Below are 20,871 nucleotides of genomic sequence, written 5' to 3'. Positions count from 1 at the left end.
GAGATTCCCGCTCGAGCCTCTCAGATACAGACGTCTTAACTCGAACTTCCGAGCTCGCAGAGAAAGCGGAGGAGGAGAAACTCTCAAGCGTCTGAATCAGCCGCTCGTGACCCCAACGACCTCCAGAGTCTTCATCGCCAAGTCTCCGTACATCCATCACTGCCGCAGGCGATGAGCCAGGGGGGGTCAAAGTCCCAGAAGCAGGTTTATCCACTTTTGTAGCTCCTGAAAATAAATAATAAACATGCAGGTGATTGCGTGTGTGTGTGTGTGTTCTCTCCCGACCTCATGGATTATTACCTGTAACACACACCGAGCATCGAACCCTGAAACAAAACTTCTGTTTGAAGAACGTCAACTTTCCTCTTGTTTGTCAGAAAAAGAAGAAAAAGCAAAACACAAAGTCTGGAAAGTGTCGTCTGTCGTCTTATATCCACGGAACTTTCCCCCCGGAGCAGCTCAGATAAATAACCTTGAAGCGACGATGCTGGATTTCTGATTTTCTTCAAAAGCTCCAGAGGCGGTGAACGTGTTGTTCGTGTCGATGTCGGTTCGTGTTTAAAGATTAAAAAAAAAAAGAACAAAACAACAGTATTCATCGTGTCTCCCGGGCCGCGTGACTTTTTGATTCCTCGGGTGAATCGTGCCAAACTGACCCGGGACCAGCTGAGCAAACCGGCTCGTCCACCAAGCAATGAACTGTCGGACCGGGGAGAACGGTTCTGACGGTCTTCCACAAAAATCCCATGTTTTTTTGTTGTTTTTTTCTTATTTTCGTTTGTTTGTTTTTTGTAAAATTGTATTTGGCACTTTATCTAACACCCCTGTTACATATATGTACATAATAAACATGTATTTTAACCTGCTGATGTCATATAATAAATATGATCAATGAAGTTGATTGACTGGTGTTTTCAGACGCTGACGACCCACGATACAGGAAGTGGGCAGTTTATTAGGGACACGCAGATGAACCAATGCACCCTAACACAGCAGATCTTTAATAAACGTGACCTTCAGGGACAGTATAATGTTTCTGTTTGATAGATTAAAAAGTATGATCCTGTGGAGGACGTAGTTTTATGCTTTATCATTGTAAATCAATGAGAATGGACTAAAACAACAGAACCCTTGTTGTACGGAGGAGCTGCATCATGAAGCGTTTATCACCTCAATCTGTTTTCATCTGCGTTTGTCTGTTAGTTTGCAGGATTTCTCAGAAAGTACACAAGAAAGAAATTATGATGTGGATCCAGATGGAGAGATAAAGAGTTTTGCAACATTTCCAATGATTTTATAGAGAAATTTGGTGAAGATCAAAATAGAAATCTGGATCTGTAGAATTTGAATGTGGTTTCACGAGGGGACTGATGGGCCTTGATGGAGGTTTTAGGTCTATGTGTCTAGTGACACTGCATATGTTGTAGTGGGTTTAATCTAATCATCTGTCCTGGTCTGATTTCATAATTTCCTAAAAAGTTGAGCCGAAACAAAAAGTTAAATGACAACAATTTCAGTTCCTCATCAATTATCACCCAAAAATGTCAAATACCAACAATTTCCTGCTTCTCAAATGTGAGAATACAAAGTTTCTGCTCATATTAAAGTGTTTTTATCACTAATATCTTAGATTTTTTGGGGATGATTCAGAGAAATAAAGAAGCTGAAGACGCATCGCCGGCAACATCAGAAATGCATCATAACAATGTTAAGAGCAAAATACAAAAAAACTTTATTTGGCTTGTTCCTGTAGAAATGAACCTTCCTAAAACTTCAGTTTTTCTTTTCAAAATACCACAGATTTATTTATTTTGAAGTTTCACTGCTACTAGTCTTTGTAGAAACGATAACTCTAACATCACCTTTTAATAAAATAAGATTTCAAGATACAACCAGCAACTTGTAGAAAATCCACTGATAAGGTCACGCGTTCAATTGACTTATCTCCTGAAAGCAGAGAACTCTCTCTCCCACACACGTAAAACATTTCCATCTTATGGCAGTTTAAGAATTTTGAGCACATGAGAATAACAGAAAATAAATACAAAACTCAATATGCAGGCAACAAATCCACACAAGGAAAAAATACTGTTCCATCAAACTGGGCTTGTGTGCGAACTCTCAACAACAGGCAGCAATCACAAAAACAGAAAACGCACCATCCCATAATACTGAAAACCAGAATCGGGTAGAAGGTGAAAAAACAAACCGTCATATTTCAGTAAATACTGATATTTGCTTGTCGTTTACCTCGTGAAGATCGACTCCAGATGTGGTTTCAAACCTTTTTGTTCATCTTTTCTTTTGAAATTCTAGGCTCAAGTTCCAGCTACAAAGTTTTATTTTAGATTCCAGAGCAAAGTTTTCAGTGGCCGATCAGAGAGTTCCAGTCCGGGAAGCTGTGGACGTCTCCGGTCTCCATCAGCTGCTGGTCTCCATGAGTCAGGGTCAGCTTGTAGCGCAGACGCACCTGCCGCTGAAGAGAGGAAGGAAAAGAACAGACGTCGGTATTGGGGAAACATAGGCGTGAATTTGTATAAATATAAATAAAATTCAAATCAAGCTTAAAAACCAAAGAAATTCAACATTTTTAAGGTTGAAGCTTCGTGTGTTTCAGTACTTTCTGTTATTCACTTATCTACAAAGTGAAACTAGTCACAATTTTATAATACAAAGATTTTTCCTGTTTATCTTGTACATTTTCTTATATTCTCATATTGATATTGCATGTTTACATATTGTTTTAACAGTTTCTTCCTTTGTATGGTGGTAAATTCCCCTGGTATGGGACCAGTGGTCTGGTACCTTCTGAGGATTGGCCAGCAGGACGACCTGGGAGGTGGCAGGTGGAGGCAGGAGGGGGTTGTATGGAGCGAGCTGCGTCCCGGAGGCCGGTTGAAGTTTCACCAACATACTCTGCAGGAGATAGACACAGACGGGAAAAATCACACCGGTCAATAACTCGTACAGCGTCTGCTCTGCACCTGCTTGTTTGGAATGGGCTGTTCACTCGTCCTGTGGTGATGCAGGTTGCATCGTTCTCACTGAAACTGTAACAGTGAGCTGCAGTTAATGATTTACAGCAACTTCTATTACCACTGTTTTCGTTGTTTGCAGTGCATTGGGCTCTCCAGGCCACCGTAGTGCTCCATCTAGTGGAGGCCTGTCTCCAGCAGGGAGCAGCAGCATCATTCATATATAGATAGATAGATTTAAGATTTAAGATTTAAGATTTTAAGATACATTTATTTATCCCACACAAATGCACAGACATGCACAGGCACACTCATGCAAGGGGAAATTAAACCTCTGCTTTTAACCCATCTGGTGCCAGACACACAGAGCTAGATAGATAGATAGATTACTTTATTCATCCCGAAGGGAAATTAAGTCGTCATAGCAGCCGGTATATTTGAATACAATAAAATACAATACAATAGAATAAAATAAAAAATATTAAGGTAGAAAGAATAAAAACAGAAACACAAGATAAATAGGTAGATAAGGTGCAGTGGCAAGATGATGGTAATATTACTGATGATATGATGGTAATGTTATTGTTAGACAGTATATAAAAATAGTACAGTATATATAGTATATAATATAACATAATATATATTTATATATGATAGTAATTATACCAATATAATAGCAGTATATAGTAATAATGGCAGCAACAGTATATATAATAATAATAATAAATATAATAATAATAATAACATGTACACATGTATAAATATGTGTATATAGACTTATATATACAAAGAATATACAGAGAGTATGATATAATATATGATATATAATAGAGGTATAAATATAAGTATTTGACTATACAATAGATAATATAATATATTATGAGTGTAAGAATATAGAGTAATGTAATGTAATGATGTCGATCAACTGTCCATCAGAATCTCCTGATGCTGCTCTGATGAGGAACAGTCTTCTAACAGTGTCTGGACTGGGAACAGTGGGAAGCTGCATTAAGCACTGGGTTCAGCTTCAGCTCTGTGACGTTAAAGGGGGGGGGGCTTATGGACAATATAACGTTTTTTAATTAAAAAATAATTGTTTTGTCTTTGAAATAAGCAGGAGAAGTTTTAATGTCCCTGTCTTTGAATCAGCAGATTGATCAGGAGGCAACAGATAAAATCACGTTTCAGCTCTAAAATGAGTTTTACTTCCCTCACGGTTCAAAAAAGTTCAAGTTTCAAAACTGAATAAAAAGTTCACCCCGGTCTTTAACCTGCTGATGTGAAACTTGAATGGGAAACTGGACCACTGTGACCGGAGTGTGTTACCTTGGGAACAGCAGCTTGAAACAGGAGGTCTCTCACTTGGAGGGCGGACGTGTTCACGGTGGAGATGACGACCACAGCGACGCCCGGGTGACCCGCGGGAGAGTTCCTGGCAAAGTGAAGAGAGACGTGGACGCCGCCCTGGTCGAAGAGAGTGATCGGCTCCAGCTGACCTGAGGCCAGAAGACACGTGGATTAATCCTCACAAATCCTTAGGAACACTCTGTTGCTATAAAACACAGTAATCCATATAAACTCTAATTTAATGGGGTTTGTAGACGTACTGGATTTGATGGTGTCCATTGGCACAAAGACGTGCTTCAGTAACAGTGGAGGACAAACTGTCTCTACACACACTTCAGCTGGCGTCGTGTGATTTGATCCTGAGTCGCTGAACTGATGATTTTGAGGGAAAGACCTGACGGGACAAGAGAAGGAGTCAAATCAAGAAGGAAAGACACTCAAGTGTAAGATAGAATCTGGTGGTCTGACACATTGTTTGTGGGATTGTAGAAAAATACAGCAGTTTTGGCAGGTCATAGGGCAGGAAATCAATAAGATTCTGTCTATTAACAGTAATAATAACCCTTTATACCTGCTACTTGGTATATCTGACATGTCCATCACTGACAAATTTAAAAGGAGACTTTATCAGACACTTGCTTTTTGTGCTAGAAAGTGTATTCTTTTGAATTGGATCACAGCAATGATGATGCCTTTCGTAAAACATTGGAACCCTTTCTGTCATATGTTGGTCTGAATGTTTCCACCATTCTCACCAGAGGGTTTGTATCATAGCTCAGAATGCTCTGCCTCAAAAGAGGCACTCTGTTTCACCATTTAATCGATTTACTTTTATTTCTGTATACTTTTATTTTACTTTTTTGTTCTTACTTGTATAGGACGTGACCCCTGAATCTTCTTCCTGTATGGATTTGAATATGTGTGTGAGCCAAATGTTTGTCTTGTTTTTGTTTTGTTTTGTGTTGTATTACCTGTTGGAAAACTAATAAACATATATGAGGAAAAAAAAGAAGGAAAGACACTGATGATATGATGACAGCTCTGATCTGTGCCCAGAAGAAATGTAAAACTAATCTCCCTCACGTCAGAATTCTCCATTCTCACCAAGTGCTGGTCCCGTTGGATCCACATCCTCGAGCTCTCAGCAGAACTCCTCTCCCTCCGTTCTGCTCGCTGCTCCTCTTCTGAAAATCGTCATTAAGCTGCCGGACGAGAAACTGTGTTATCGTCTCCTCCGGAGGAAATCTTCATTCGTAAACCGTTTACTTAAAAAAAACTCACCTGCATCAGTTCCTCATAATACGACTTCGAAGTCTTCTTTTTATCAAACTCTGTAAATTACGGGACAAAGCGTCAAAGAATCATATTCAAAAGTCGTGAGAACAAATGAGAGGAAGGTTTAAATGGAGCTTTACCTGATTCAGAGAAGGCGTTGTCCAGGCGAGAGGAGACAAGCGGAGGGGAGGAGTCAAAGAACGGAGGTGAATCAGCTTCTCTGTGAGTCTGAGGAGAATCCAGAGCCGACAGGTCGATGAGGTGGTAACTCTTAATCTCTCTGGGAATCGTAGGAGCTGGAGGAGCAAGAAGAAGAAGATGAGGAAGAAGAAGAAGAAGAGGAGGAGAAGGAGCAAGAAGAAGAGGAAAAAGAGGAAGAAGAAGAAGAAGCATCAAACACCAGCAGAACAAAGATACACACACGAGGTCAGAGTCTTTTCCTGGATGAGACCTACCCCTGCTTTCACTCCTCATTTCTTCTTCACCTCTTCTCTCTCTCGCACCGTTGCACTCTCTCCTCCCCACCTGGTCTTTGTAGGCGTTAACCGCGAGCGTGAGATCGTCGTTGGCCGCCAGGATCTGAGCCAGAGCGCCGTCGTCGTCCGTCGTGTCACTGGCCAGACGAAACAGGCCGGGCCTCAGCCGGTCACAGTGCTCGTACAAGGCCTGAAGAGACATTAACAAGAAGAGATTTTAATATTTTAGATATTTTAGATATTTAATGTGATACGAGAAACAACCAAAGGTTATTTTACTGGTTGAAATATGAATAACATCATCACATACATAGAATAGAATAAGAACAGACAGGTTACACTTTTAAATAATATCCAAATATCCCAGTGAGAGTGAGAACAAACTGTCAATAAGAGCAGGATGCATAACAAGGGTATTTTATATATGTTATTTATTTAGATAATAGAGAATACTTTGGTTTTTTTTTGTCTGGGGATGAACAAGTTGTGTGATGCGCCTGACAGAGCCTCAGACTGTTTCTGCTGCTGAAGCCGGGCGGAGCAGAGGAGTCGTTCAAGTCTGATGGAGACGATGCTGCTCTGATAATCAAATATTTGTGTGTGAATTATTTATTCATTTATTTATTATTTATTCTATTTTATTTAATAGAATAAGAACAGACAGGATACACTTTGAAATAATATCCAAATATCCCAGTGAGAGTGAGGATAAACTATCAATAAGCGCAGGAAGTATAACAACGGTATTTTATATATGTTATTTATTTTTATATGAGGGAATACTATGTATTTTGGGGATGAACAACTTATTTATTGTAAGTGTGTGATGCTGAAGCCGGGCGGAGCAGAGGAGTCGTTCATGTCTGATGGAGACGATGCTGCTCTGATAATCAAATATTTGTCTGTGAATTATTTATTTGAATTTAATATAAAAGGGTTTTAATCTTCGGTTCTCATGCCTTTGTCCTCGTGTTATTCTGAGCTGCAGCTTTGAGAGTGTTTGTGGTTATTAGTGAGAAAAACACTCCCTCTGTTTGTTCACAGCTTTGTGAGTGGACACATTCAAAGTCTGGAACTATTTGACTCACTTATAAAAACGACAGCACTTGATTATTTAGCGCTGCTTCTCAGTAAATGGACCGACCTTGATGTCGTCACCGGGCGGTAACGAGGTTCCTGTGAGGTTCTCCTTCAGGAGCTCCCGGAGCCGCCTGGTGCTGCTCTCCACCTCCTGCAGAGTGGACTCACGCTTCAGAGCTTTCTCAGCCTTCTCCTGCTCCTAAAAAGAAACACACACACACATGTTATTATAGTCAACACACACAATTGTTATGAAAGCAAACCTGTCCGTCGGCACTGGAGCTCCTCACCTCCTTGATGGTGCTTTTTATGAGTCGGTTTGCAAGTTCCAGGTCTTCAGGACGAGTGCTTTTCAATAATCTGGCTAAAACCTGACGATACAGACACACACACGTGATGAGACTTTACATGAGCAGACGTCACACACACAAACGCACACACAGACACACACACCTTGGCCTTGTCCTCCTGGTCGAAAACAGACTCTGTGGATCTTTGCGGAGGAGGAGCCATGATGAGTGTGTCTGGTAGTTTGGGGTCTTCCTTCACGAAGCCTGAAATAACAACAGAGAGTTAAGAGGGTTTAGGAAAAAGGACAAAACACTGAGAATCAAGTCAGTCCCGTGTGTAGAAGGTGTTTCTGTGTCTCTCACCTTGAGTCTTCAGCATGTTGTACGCCTCCTGGATCTTAGGCTCGTCTTTGAGCCACAGCGTCCAGCCGTACAGAACCTCCGTCACTCGCTCCTTCACCGTCAGAGGAGTCCACGCTCCGAAGTACTGCTCAGGCGAGAACATGGGGTCAGTCACACCCGTCTCATTCCTCAGAAAGACCAATTCTCTGTGTGATTCACTTTGTAACTTATACGAAATAAAGATTATATAATGATAAAATAGCTATTATGTGTGTTTTGGGCCGTGTGACGACCCTCTCTGATGCAGGAGTGTGTTGTCGGGCAGATTCACCTGATCTTTCACTAGATAAGCTGGTGTTGTATTTTTGATAGGGCTGGGCAAGTTAACTCGAGTTAACTCGAGTTAACTCGAGTTAACTCAAGTGATGAGTTAACTCGATTAATTATTTTATCTCGCATTCACTCAGGTTTGATTATTTATTGTTTTATTGTGAAAGTCAGGCTTTTATTTTGTGAAAGTCTGTTGCTGACTGCTGAAGAACAGGAAAAAAGAAAATAATGCTGCAGAACAGGAAAAAAGAAAATAATTGGCAGATAAACAATCGAGTTAACTCATCACTTGAGTTAACTCGATTAAAACGAGTTAACTTGCCCAGCCCTAATTTTTGAAATAAATATTCAAACTCATTTCTGTAAATAAACCAGTTTCTGATTCAAACTCATGTGTGGTCGTCCTAAATGTGATATTGTCAGATAAACGCACAGAATCAAGACAATAAATCTCCTTTTATTTGAACTTTAACTGTAAAGAGACTGTTTGGATGAAATGAGGAACAACTTATAGTTTCCAGCTGCTGAGAACATCTGTCTCTCTGTGACCAGCGGTACCTTGGGTGTGAGGAGTTTGATGAGCTCGTTGAGAAACCGAAACTTTGCCGCCTCGCTGTGGAACCTCTTCCCGCAGTTGTTCATGCACGCCTCAAGAACCTGGAGATCAGAGCAAACCATCAGGGAATGAAGCTTCAACAAGGGAAGGTTAATACATATATATATATAAAGAGCGAGAGAGAGAGAGCGGGTTCTGTCTCTGCAGGATTGTGGTTCTCCACCTTTAGAGATCACGTGACCCGAGGCACATGAGCATCAGGACGCTTCTTCTAAGAGGCGTTTCTAAGTGTGACCCTGCAGCGCTCTGCGATGCATAGAAAACCAGGCGTCACGGCAGATTTCAACACAGATTTAAAAAGCTCCTCATGTCTCCATGTGATCACAGTCGGTCACGGATTTCGCTCACGGGATCTCGTTAAAACAAAGACATTGTTTTACGTTGATGAACGAGCGAATCCGAGTAGAGACAAAGAGCAGGAAATAGAAACTGATGTAAACTGTGAAGGGGACAAAGGACGAGGAGGAGACTAGATAATGAAAACTGACCTAAAAGACAAGAACATTTAAGAATTCAGAAAGAAAAGAGTTGTTAGAAGCCTCTAGGAAACCCTAAAATTAGACAACAGATAAAAATACACATCGTGGGTATTTGAGGGTGTGGTGAGGAGTCTGATTACTCACAGTGAGCGCCTGCAGAGACTCTCTCTCCTGTGGGGACTGGATCTTATGAGCCAGAAGACTCGTGGCAACCTGAGGCCTGCAAATCAAGTTTCAAATCACATTACAATATCTGAAAAACATTTTAAAACTGAGATGATGCAACAGGGAACAAGCTATTCACAAGCAGCAGCAAAGACAGTATTAGATTTGTGCATTGATTCCAGAAAGTATGAGGTTTTACTGAGCAGAGGAAAAGGGTCAAAAGGTGCTGGAGAGTTTCCTCTCACTCTTTCCCAATGTTGTCACTGAGAAGCTGTGGATGTGAAGCAACTGTTTCTCAAACAACACAATTGTGCAAAAGAGAGTCAAAGGAGCAAGAGGCCTGCTGCCGAGACGTCCATTCAAGTTTACAGTTGGTAAATCTATGTGGAAACACATGCAGGAGTGTGTGTGGGTGAATGTAAAATCACATCTGGTTCTTACATCTGTCCCGAGTGATCCAATCATAAGTGGATGTTAACACCAGGTCTGAATAAAGTCTGACAGGGTTTCTGCAGGTTATATTTACGACTGAATGAAATTTAACATCTTTATTTGGAGTGCGACAGATATGAAGGAACATCAGGGACCAGGACTCACTCACACTTCCCTTTACTCAAAGATAAGGTGAATCGAGACTCTGTGGTATCTCCAAAAACTACAGGCAGAGACAGATGGTATAATTCTCTTTAAAATGAAATAAACTGAGGTTTTAGGCACAGTCGTGTTGAATACATGTCAACATAATAAAGACCTATTTAAACATTTTAAGTACTAATATGAAATATTTTAACAAACTTGAGACATTTTAAGGCCTAGAATTCAGATTATTGAATTTGTAGACTTCTGCAGAAACCCTGATTGAGATCTGATCACTGTACGTGGTCCGAGATGCATGTGGCACACACAGACACACACAGATACACACAGACACACAAACAGACACACACACAGTCTCCTTACCCATCTGTCTCCTGGTTGACGAGCTGGTAGAAGCCCTGGATACAGTCCCACCTGTCCCCCTGGTTCTCTGGGTCTGTGGCCTGATCTGGAACAAACCAGAAATAACACAACTTAACAGGGAAGTGAAATCAAAGACAGGTCTGCAGAGAGAAAAACAAGACACATACTGTATGTATAGTAAGTAAGAAGAAACACCTACATGGAGATATACAGTATGTACAATAGGACTGCAACAGACAGTTATTAGATGTTCAGGCATAAAACTCACACCTTAAAAATACAGGCGCTTAAAATCCACCTGAAACACATTCACTTCAATCTCAAAAAGAGATTATGAGACAAAGAGGATGTTTTACTGTCATACTGCCGATCAACAATAAACTTGAGTTGATCGTAATATAAAATGTCCACAACTTGGACACTGACATTTGTAAATATTAAATTATGGTGCATTTCTTTTCATTATTATGTTAAATCATTGGGTTTATAACTGATGGCGGCACGTGGAGCACATGGTGAGAGCATTAAATATCAAAACCACTAAAATATTCATATCACTATGATGTAAGAGAAATAAAAGAGAACATTTATCATCAGTTAAAACCTGATTAAACGATGATTAACTCAATGAGCTGACTGATAAGGAGCCGGATCACTGAAGCACTTATTTCCCTCATGATACTTAAATGTCTCTAAAACCAGCTTTTAACTGTAAAACCGTGTTTTTCTACTGAAATTTAAAAAAGTAAAAACTTCCTGATCGATAATTCTGAAATATTTCTGCAAATCGTGAACGCGCCTTGCAGAAGCGCAGAGGCAACACCGTCCTGGTCGGGTACGCGCAGGGGTAGAAACGCAAACTTCCTGATTCAACTTTCAACTTTTTTTTAACATCAAGTGAAAAAATTATTTTTTTTAAAAGTTGACCCGCAGGTGCGTGAATCCCCCCCGCAAGTTTAACGTGAGTTTCCCCGGTGTTAACGTCACTTTGACCCGGTTAACGTTCGGATGTGAGACGGTCACATGTCGTCAACACTTCCGAGCAAACAGGTTTTAAAACAAAAATCACAAACAAACTTTATCTCTGATTCCACTTCCACTCACTGAGCCACGAATCCAAAGTTTCTGCTCCGGTCGCCATCACCGACGCGTCCCGAGCTGCTCCGCCGCAAACAGTGCGTCTCTCCGGGGGAAGCGAGGTGTCAAACTGCCGCTGTCACTGCGGAGACATGTGACACATACGCCCCGTCACACTCCTGACACATCAACACAACCCCCCCCCCACCCCCACAGACACAGACACAGACATACTGCATCTACACTGTTACCACAATATGTGTTCATGTGAACCAGAAACTACAGTATTTATTATATATATGAACCAGAAACTACAGTATTTATTATATTTATGAACCAGAAACTACAGTATTTATTATATGTATGAACCAGAAACTACAGTATTTATTATATTTATGAACCAGAAACTACAGTATTTATTATATATATGAACATGAAGTATCAAAAAGCCCCAACAACTATACTGCACTAAAACTATAGTATTTATAATATATATCAACACAAACCCCCACAGCCAGACACACACACCACATCTCCACAGAAACTACAGTACGAAGTATAACAGGCATATTTATCCTAATGTTTTTTATTATGAAGAGTTACGACTAACACAAACCCTGCCAAAAGACACACTCATACGCTACATCTACACAAAAACTATAATATATATATGTCCATATGAACCAGTAACCGCTGTAATAAGTGTATTTGTATTATGGAGGGATGAAGACACAAAAAGGTAAAATGACCGCACACCTCCTGCTTCTTTAACTTAATTTTGTTTCTTTGTGGTAGTTTGACAGCTCTTCGTGGTCGTTTTGTTTCTCATGTGCATCTTTTTATGTGGTTTGTGTTTCTTTAATGCAGATTTGCATCTCTCCTCGATGTCATTTTGTTTCTATTTGGTGGTTTTGTGTCTCCTGGTAATTATTTAGACTCTCTGAGATAATTTTGCATGTCTTTATGTTCAAGTCCTTCTGCATATCTTTGTGGTTGTTTTGTGTCTGTCCTGCGATGATGCATATCTCCTCATGTTCATTTTGTTTCTTTTGGTTGTTTTGTGTCTATTTAAAGTTGCTTTGTGTATCTTTGAAGCTCATCTGCTTCTTTCTTCATGACAACGTGTCTACATGGTTGGTGTGTGTCTCTAAATAGTTGCTTTATTCTTGCTGTGTAATTGTGTTGCCTCTCTTAGCGGAGGACGTTGGTACCACAGGAAAACCCCAAGGTTTGAAGAGTGAGAAGAAAACCATATAAATATCATCAGCTGCCAATGACAGTTATTGAACAGTCTCACAAGTCCCAACAAGTTGATGAGTCAACACATCTGTGAGCTGGAGTTCATTGAGAATATTTCTCTGGAGTAACCCACAAGATAATTTACATTTTAAAAAACCGAGGTACCTCCCATCCCAGAGCGGCTGGTGCCACCTGGTCCTGCACAGTTTCCCGGCAGTGAAGAAAACAAACAGACCCGTGTGTTTTACAAAATATTTATAATAATAATTCAAGTATTGTTGCACTGATTCCAGCTGAGTGCAGTTCATTTTGAATGTGGCTTTGGTAGAATCAGTGGGAGGTAAAACATTTAACTCTCCACTCAAACAGGCCACGTCCTCAGCAGAAGTTCTTCTGTGTCCGGTCTCTTAACTCGTCTCTGAGAGCAGCAGCAGCTTCTGGAAGCGATGTCTGATCTCCGCTGGCCCCAAAGACGCCATCATCTCCGCCACGCTGGGACCTTGCTGCAGGAGATCGGGAGATTGGGGGGGGGGGGTCAGTGAAGTAATGCACAACAGACCGCGAAGCAACAGACAGTAACGTCTATGTAACGCAATGACAAACAACTTCCTTTTTCCAGAGTTACTGTGGTGAATGAGGAACTGAAGTCGTTACTAACGTTTTAAACTTTAACCTTCTCGGGACACGGAGGCAAAGGGTTCATGTTTCATTTTAACAATCAAGCAGAAACTTCTAAGAGTCAGTTGGTGGAGTTTGACAAATCCAGTTTAAAGAGTTCAAATGAAAGCAGAAATGAAAGTCTCCAAGTGAGCTGTAAAAAAATAATAAGAGGATGTTATTAGTTCCTCTGAGACTAAATCAGACTGAAGCATGACAGTGCAGGTGCAGAGCTTGAGACAGATGAATGAGATCTTTGTGGAAGTGAAGTGACAAAACACTAACATGATCATCTTGGTTTGGGTTCGTTTGTTCAGGAGAGAAGTTAAAAAATCTCAGTGAGACAGAAAGAGTGAAACTTTGTCATGGTGTGATTTCACTTTGGGTCATGAAAATCGATTTGGACTAAACCGTCCATTTATCTAAGTTTATGAGATGCTTCCTCGGGTACCTGCAGTCCGCTGAGAGCCAGACGCAGGAGCTTCATCACGTCTCGGTACTTTGTTGCTTTGGTCTGTTTGGACAATCTCTTCAGATCTTCACTGAGCAGATCCAGAGTCAGCTGCTCGCCTCGCTCGTCTATTAATCTGAAAGCACAGAAACGTTCACAATCCCGCTGACAAAAGAATAGTGAAGCCCAGGTATGAGCTGATGAAGATGATGCCACGTACTTCAGCATTAACAAGGCAACGTGAGGGGCTTCTGCTGTGAGTGCTGCCACCTGCTGGCTGGTGAAGGAAGGACGGACCCACAGGTACGAATAACCAGGACTCACAAGCTCCTGCAGGGAGGTGATGTGACCCTGCAGAGGAGGGAAGAGACGAGTTTCAGTCTGACAGGACAGACGAGTGGGACGGACGAGTGGGCAGGAATGAGACGTGACCACATGTGATCACTAGTGGGACAAAGAGTAAAAGGTCGTTGTGTGCGTGTGTGTGTATAGCTCAGTTGACCAATCCTGCTCGAGACTGAGTTTGGGACCTCCTACCTCATTTACATAAGGACACTTAAATGTTGAAATAAATAAATGTTGAAATAAATAAATGTTGAAATAAATAAATGTGGAAATAGATACAGAAATAAATGAATAAAGGTGGTCATAAATACAGAAGTAAACATTTTTTCCAACTTTCTGACAGGACAGACAGAGGGACGGACGAGTGGGCAGGACTGAGATGTGACCACATGTGATCACCAGTGGGACAAAGAGTAAAAGGTTAAGAAGTAAATTCAGCCTGAATTCAATTGCTTTACCTTTTCTTTGAGTGGAAAACAAATCAGAAACCTACTTGTTTGAGATGATATACGATTAGTAGACAGATGTTATTGTGGAGAGATTTCTACTGGGCAAACCAGTGAGAAGTGGAAGATTCTGTGGTTTCTTCCCTTTAGTGGCTGTAGATTCCTCCAGTTGCATAGCATATCTTCATGTTACCTTCCGCAGCTGCAGCACCCGTCTGATGTAATCCTCGTGCAGGACGTCTTGCTCCTGGATCTCTGTCGTGTACGTCTGCTGGATTTTCCGCTGCAGATCTTTAATCAGCAACAAGCACTGATCCTGGTCTTCAATACGCTGCTGCAAGTGGATTCTGTCGTGATTAGAGACATTAATGTGAATAATAAAGTCTTAATGGGGCAGAAACACTCCGGCATTACACAGATGAGAGTTATGATATAAAACAGACGAGAATTCATGGAGGGACCGAGGGTTTCTGACTTGCCTGTTGAACTCTGGGAGTTTCTCCAGGTCTAACAAAGCAGAGTGAGTTGTGATCTTCGAGGGATTGAACTCGGAGATCAGCTCGTCTATCCTCCGCCCCATTCGATTGGCTGTGAGGAAATATGACAACTTTAGACACACGTAAAAAGGTAAAATGACCCCACACATCCTGCTTCTCCATCTTCATTTTGTTTCTTTGCGGTAGTTTTGCAGCTCTCTTTCTTGTGTACATCTTTGTATGTGCTTTGTGTGTCTTTAATGCAGCTTTGCATCTCTCCTCATGGTCATTTTTGTTTCTATTCGGTGGTTTTGTGTCTCCTGGTAATTATTTAGACTCTCTGGGATCATTTTGTATCTCTTTATGTTCAAGTTCTTCTGGTAGTTCTGCATATCTCTGTGGTTGTTTTGTTGTCTCTCCTGCCATGATGCATATCTCCTCATGATCATTTTGTTTCTTTTGGTTGTTTTGTGTCTATTTAAAGTTGCTTTGTGTATCTTTGAAGCTCATCTGCTTCTTTCTTCATGACAACGTGTCTACATGGTTGGTTTGTGTCCTGGTAATTATTTAGACTCTCTGGGATCATTTTGTATCTCTTTATGTTCAAGTTCTTCTGGTAGTTCTGCATATCTCTGTGGTTGTTTTGTTGTCTCTCCTGCCATGATGCACATCTCCTCATGATCATTTTGTATTGTTTTGTTGTTTTGTGTCTATTTGAGGTTGTTTTGTGTATCTTTGAAGTTGCTTTGTGTATCTTTGAAGCTCTTCTGCTTCTTCCTTCATGACCACGTTTCTACGTGGTTGGTTTGTGTCTCTAAATAGTTGCTTTTTCTTGCTGTGTAGTTGTGTTGCCTCTCTTAGCGGAGGACGTTGGTACCACAGGAAAACCCCAAGGTTTGAAGAGTGAGAAGAAAACAATATAAATATCATCAGCTGCCACGCACGCAAAATATGCAGAGATGATAACTCTCTCCGATAACTTCTCCGTCACTCACTGTTGAATCCAGAGCCACAGTTGGTGGTGATGTCCAGCAGAGCGTCCGGCAGCACCCCGTCCCTCTGGTAGCTCTGGATGAAGATGTCCCCCTGCCTCTTGGACAGTTTGCTGCCGTCTTTGTTCATCAGGAGCGGCAGATGTCCGAAGGTGGGCGGCTTCCATCCGAGCGCTCGGTACATGAGGAGATGTTTGGAGGTGGAGATGAGCCACTCGGAGCCTCGCAGCACGTGGCTGATCTTCATGTGATGATCATCCACGATGTTCGCCAGGTGATAGGTGGGGAACCCGTCGGCTTTGATCACCACAGGGTCGCCCTCCACCTGCAGGAGAGGACAGAGGGCAGGAGACGCTTGTTTTGAGTTTCATCTTTTTCTAGAAACAAAAACGTAGGTAAGCCATGATTAAAAATGTCATAATAGGCAAAAATACATTTCTAACACCCTGCAGTTATCTGAGAAACTAGGGAATTATCCATCTATCCTCCATCAGTTAATGTGAAGACCACAAAGAGACATTTAGATGCTGCACATTTCAAAAATCCCCAGAAACCCGACCTGAGCCACTTCATGACGATTCCATCCGAAGATCAGATCCTGAAAAGGCTCGACGCCGGCTTCCAGACGAAACCTGATCACGTGTGAGGTCCCCTGGTCCAGCTTCTCCTGGACCTGGTCGGCCCGGAGGTGACGGCACCTGTTGTCGTACCTGCACAGAACAGAGTGAACATCTTAAAGCAACACTAGCTAGGTTTCACTGAGCACCAGCGCCCTCTGCAGCCACACATGGGTATAGACTCTGATGGGAGTTAGTCACCGTGGCGTCTGTCCGCTCCTCAGAGCCTCTTTCCTCAGCAGCTCCAGTCTCTGTGGGCTGCAGAAGCAGTGGTAGGCGTCTCCGCTCTGCAGGAGCTGCTCGGCCGTTCGACTGTACAGGTCTAATCGCTGAGACTGCAGATATGGACCGAGTGGCCCACCTCGACGAGGACTCTCATCTGGAGGAACACCTGGCAGATGTGAGAATAGTCACACAACATTAATAAACCTTCCTTACACTGTTTAATCTGACAGACTTTAAAGTGATGGTTCTCAATCAACCAGCGTCTCCCACCAGCCCACTCCAGCATGTCCTCTATGGACTCAGCTGCTCCCGGGACCAGTCGGCTCTGGTCCGTGTCCTCCAGTCGCAGGATGAAGGCTCCTGCGTATTTCTTGGCGAAGATGTAGTTGTAGAGAGCAGTGCGGAGGCCTCCAAGGTGCAAGAAGCCTGCAGCACAAAGCATCGTGGTCATGGGAACATCACACTGCTGAATAAAGATTATCTAGAACAGACAATACTGGCAAATCTCCCTTGAAACAAACATATAACAGTAGCACTTTTGGTTTGGTGCTAAATTTGCCTGGTTGAAGCTAAAGCTGTATTTTAGATAGGAGACTGAAAAAAGACACAAAATGGCTACAAATGGTGTGTTTGTGTGTCCTTGTCGCTGCTTTGTGAATCTTTGTGGTTGTTCTGCAGGTGTTTCAAGTCATTTCTGAATCTTGGGTATCAGTTTAACGTTGTTTCATGTCACATGTTGGGTGTTTTCCATCTCTTTGTTCCATGTTAGTTGACTTAACCATAGTATTTCATTGAATTGTCAAAAATGATTGTTTATGACCTTTTCCCTTGTATTACTGTATATATATATATATATGCATATTTATTTCATTCTTTCAATGTATTAACTCTTCATTGTACCCTCGGCACCATTGTAAATTAGTGTCTTATTCCTCAATGTGTTTGCTTAAATAAATAATCAATCAATCTTTGTAATCATACTGTGCCTTTAATGGTTTATTACTTTACTTTCTTTAATATTGTGAGATTTTTCATTACTTTTAGGAGGAGATATGTGCCTAGTTCTAGTTTAAAGGGTGGTTTTCTGTCTGTGGTTGACAAGTTTCTTTGTGGTCAACGTGTGTCTCTAGAACAGAGCTCTTTCACTTTCAAACGAGAATCATCAACAGTCACTTTAAACTTGAAGTTAGAGGACCAGGACTGTACAGACCTTAGGAGCCGATCAGGAGCTCACTGATCTTTTAAAGTTAATTCTAAAAGAATGGGAGTTATGTGAAAGAGCGGTTTGTCTCGACCAGTATTGAAGCTGCTGAATAACGTGGATCTGCTCTGATGGTTGAAACTTGAGACAGGAAAACAAAAGCACAACTCTGTATTGATGAAGGACAGAAGTGATCTTATTTTGGAAATATTCCTCAGGTGATAAAAACAGGGTTCATACACATTTGACCAATGGATTTCCATAACTTTTCAATAACTTTAAACCAAATTTCCATGATCAAAAATGTTGTGAAATCTCGGTGTATACATGAAATATTGACAAAAATTGTATTTAAGCTAACAATGAGAATTCCAAAGCATACAGTATACCTTAAATTACACAAATGAATGAGACAATAGTTTGATTGAGGTCTTTGTGTGTTGTAACCCATGACATGTACTTACTGAAAATATGAATATAACAAATTTCCATGACTTCTCCAAAACATTTTGGATTTTATTTTTTTCAAGCACTTTTCCAGGCCTGGAAATAAACATTTTACAATTCCATGACTCTTCCAGGTTTTTCAGGACAGTAGGAACCCTGTAGAAAGCATGAGTTGACAGTTTTTTCTTACGTATCGTTACAGGCTCAAGTTGATTTTAAAATAAAATAATAAATTAAATGTTAGCTGACTTCAAATTGGGGCTGAGGGGCCTGTGAGTGGTTGTATTTGATGAAAACTTCAGTTTTGTCTGATTAAAAATTTTACTTTAATATCCTCATACTTTTGTCCATGTATCTCGTTGCAAAATTCATTATATTATGACATAATATAATGAATTTTACAGTATTTATTATATGAACCAGAAACTACAGTATTTATAATATATATGAACCAGACACTACAGTATATATTATTTATGAGCATGAAGTAACATAAAGCCCCAAAAACTATACTTCACTAAAACTATAGCATTTATAATATATGTCAACACAAAACCCCTACAGCCACAGACACACTATATCTACATTGTCACCACAATGTATATGTTCATATGAACCAGAAACTACAGTATTTATAATATATATGAACATGAAGTAACACAAAGCCCCAAAAACCATACTGCACAAAAACTGTAGTATTAATATTATGTCAACACAAACCCCTACAGCCACAGGCACACTACATCTACACTGATACCACAATATATACAATATATATGAACCAGAAACTACAGTATTTATAATATATATGAACATGAAGTAACACAAAGCCCCAAAAACCATACTGCACAAAAACTATCAACACAAACCCCTACAGCCAGTCAGTTGTGGTATCAGTGTAGATTCTACACTGATACCACAATATATACGTTCATGTGAACTAGAAACTAGTGTTTATTATATATAACCCAGAAACTACAGTATTTATTACTGTATAACATAATAATAATTATGTTATTATTATTATTTCAAAATGAGCATGTGTGATCTAAACGTGTAGACCGGTTGAGGGGGTCGTACCTGTGGGACTGGGGGCGAACCGGACCCGCACCTCCCCCTGAACCGGAACCGGAGCCGAGGAGCAGCCTCTCCCCCCCACCAGCACCCCCACCCGGTTCGGGCGACACCACCGACACGACCTCCGCAGCAGAACCGACATGACGACCCCCCGCTGCGGTCACTGGACGCAAGCAAGAGCCGGTATACGTGACGTCACCTCACCGGAGAGAAACATGGAGATAAAACTCCAACATGTGAAAAATATAAAGTTTTCCCTTCACGCGTTTCAATGTTTTGACTCGAACATGATTCACTCCATGATTATTTGACTCTTCCTCGAACCCGGAAGAGAACCGGAAGAAGAATTGAGAGAGCACACACCCCACACTGCCTCCTAGCGGACATTATTATTACTACTTCTGATTTACTTATGGGGCTGAACAGTAAAATGTTATAAATAAACACAACAATATAATTTTAATTAATATTAAAACAATATAAATAAACATAATAATATAAGTTTATTTAATAACAAAAATATAAATACTCACAGAAGTATTCATTACTTTAATAACAAAACAATATAAATAATCATAATAATATTAATTAAATCAATAGAAAAACAATAGAAAAAATATTAAATTAATCAAAAGCAAAACCATAAAAGTCTTTATATTTATATATATATATAACAGGTTTCGTCTTCTGCCATATGTATATATATATAAGAAACAGTACAATTCAATCTACATATCTTCTCCTGCCCTGGAGAGTTTTGTCGAGTTCCCCTCATGAAAAGACAACTATGACGACGTTAGACATTTTCCCTGGTGAAGACTGGGAACTGGTTTAAGGCCTTAGGCTGAAAGATATGGGACCACAGGTCTTGTAATAATTTGTATTAAACTGATCGTTCACAGTCAGACAGTCATAATAAAACCTGCAGGAAATGTAGAAGATCACACTCACAGACAAGAAAACAAACAAAACCTGAGAAAGTTATGAAAGGTGATAGGAGATAGTTCTGTAAGTTGAGATATGTAAGATGGTGACTCTACGGGGAAGCAGCTAGAGAATTGTCTCAAGGACTCGAAGCCGAGGCTGTCGAGGGAAATATCATATGATGCAGAGCGCTGAGGAGACTCAGAGGAAAACAACGTGAAAACAGGTTTTCGCCTTCTGCCAAGTCACGTCGTCACATCTCACATTGTATGAGTCATTTCTCCTGTGAGGAATAAAACCTCTGCTGCAATGATTTCTAGAAAAAGGTCAAGAGATAGTAAATAAATACTTTATTTCTATAG

General features: G+C 40.8%; 2 protein-coding genes across 2 annotated transcripts; both read right to left on the bottom strand.

Annotated features, from left to right (window-relative positions):
* Nucleotides 1–1,708: 1,708 nt before the first annotated feature.
* Nucleotides 1,709–11,503, bottom strand: LOC133021111 (ADP-ribosylation factor-binding protein GGA1-like). The gene is made up of 16 exons (XM_061087887.1): nt 11,440–11,503; nt 10,336–10,420; nt 9,355–9,430; nt 8,674–8,772; nt 7,807–7,930; nt 7,607–7,707; nt 7,444–7,524; nt 7,218–7,352; nt 6,053–6,263; nt 5,738–5,893; nt 5,604–5,653; nt 5,427–5,524; nt 4,583–4,716; nt 4,302–4,471; nt 2,806–2,916; nt 1,709–2,476 (listed from the first exon to the last, which is right to left on the bottom strand). Exons 1-16 carry the CDS (start codon nt 11,474–11,476, stop codon nt 2,366–2,368), a joined length of 1,779 nt encoding a protein of 592 aa, XP_060943870.1. The 5' UTR covers nt 11,477–11,503; the 3' UTR covers nt 1,709–2,365.
* Nucleotides 11,504–12,891: 1,388 nt separating this feature from the next.
* Nucleotides 12,892–19,903, bottom strand: ears2 (glutamyl-tRNA synthetase 2, mitochondrial). The gene is made up of 10 exons (XM_061089914.1): nt 19,589–19,903; nt 17,131–17,286; nt 16,837–17,026; nt 16,578–16,728; nt 16,022–16,343; nt 15,030–15,138; nt 14,744–14,897; nt 13,980–14,110; nt 13,760–13,895; nt 12,892–13,154 (listed from the first exon to the last, which is right to left on the bottom strand). Exons 1-10 carry the CDS (start codon nt 19,725–19,727, stop codon nt 13,059–13,061), a joined length of 1,584 nt encoding a protein of 527 aa, XP_060945897.1. The 5' UTR covers nt 19,728–19,903; the 3' UTR covers nt 12,892–13,058.
* Nucleotides 19,904–20,871: the final 968 nt, after the last annotated feature.

This window comes from Limanda limanda, chromosome 2 (assembly GCF_963576545.1).
Source record: "Limanda limanda chromosome 2, fLimLim1.1, whole genome shotgun sequence".
Lineage (NCBI taxonomy): Eukaryota > Metazoa > Chordata > Actinopteri > Pleuronectiformes > Pleuronectidae > Limanda > Limanda limanda.
Note: the sequence above shows the minus strand (reverse complement) of the source record. Positions and strands in the feature narration are given on the sequence as shown.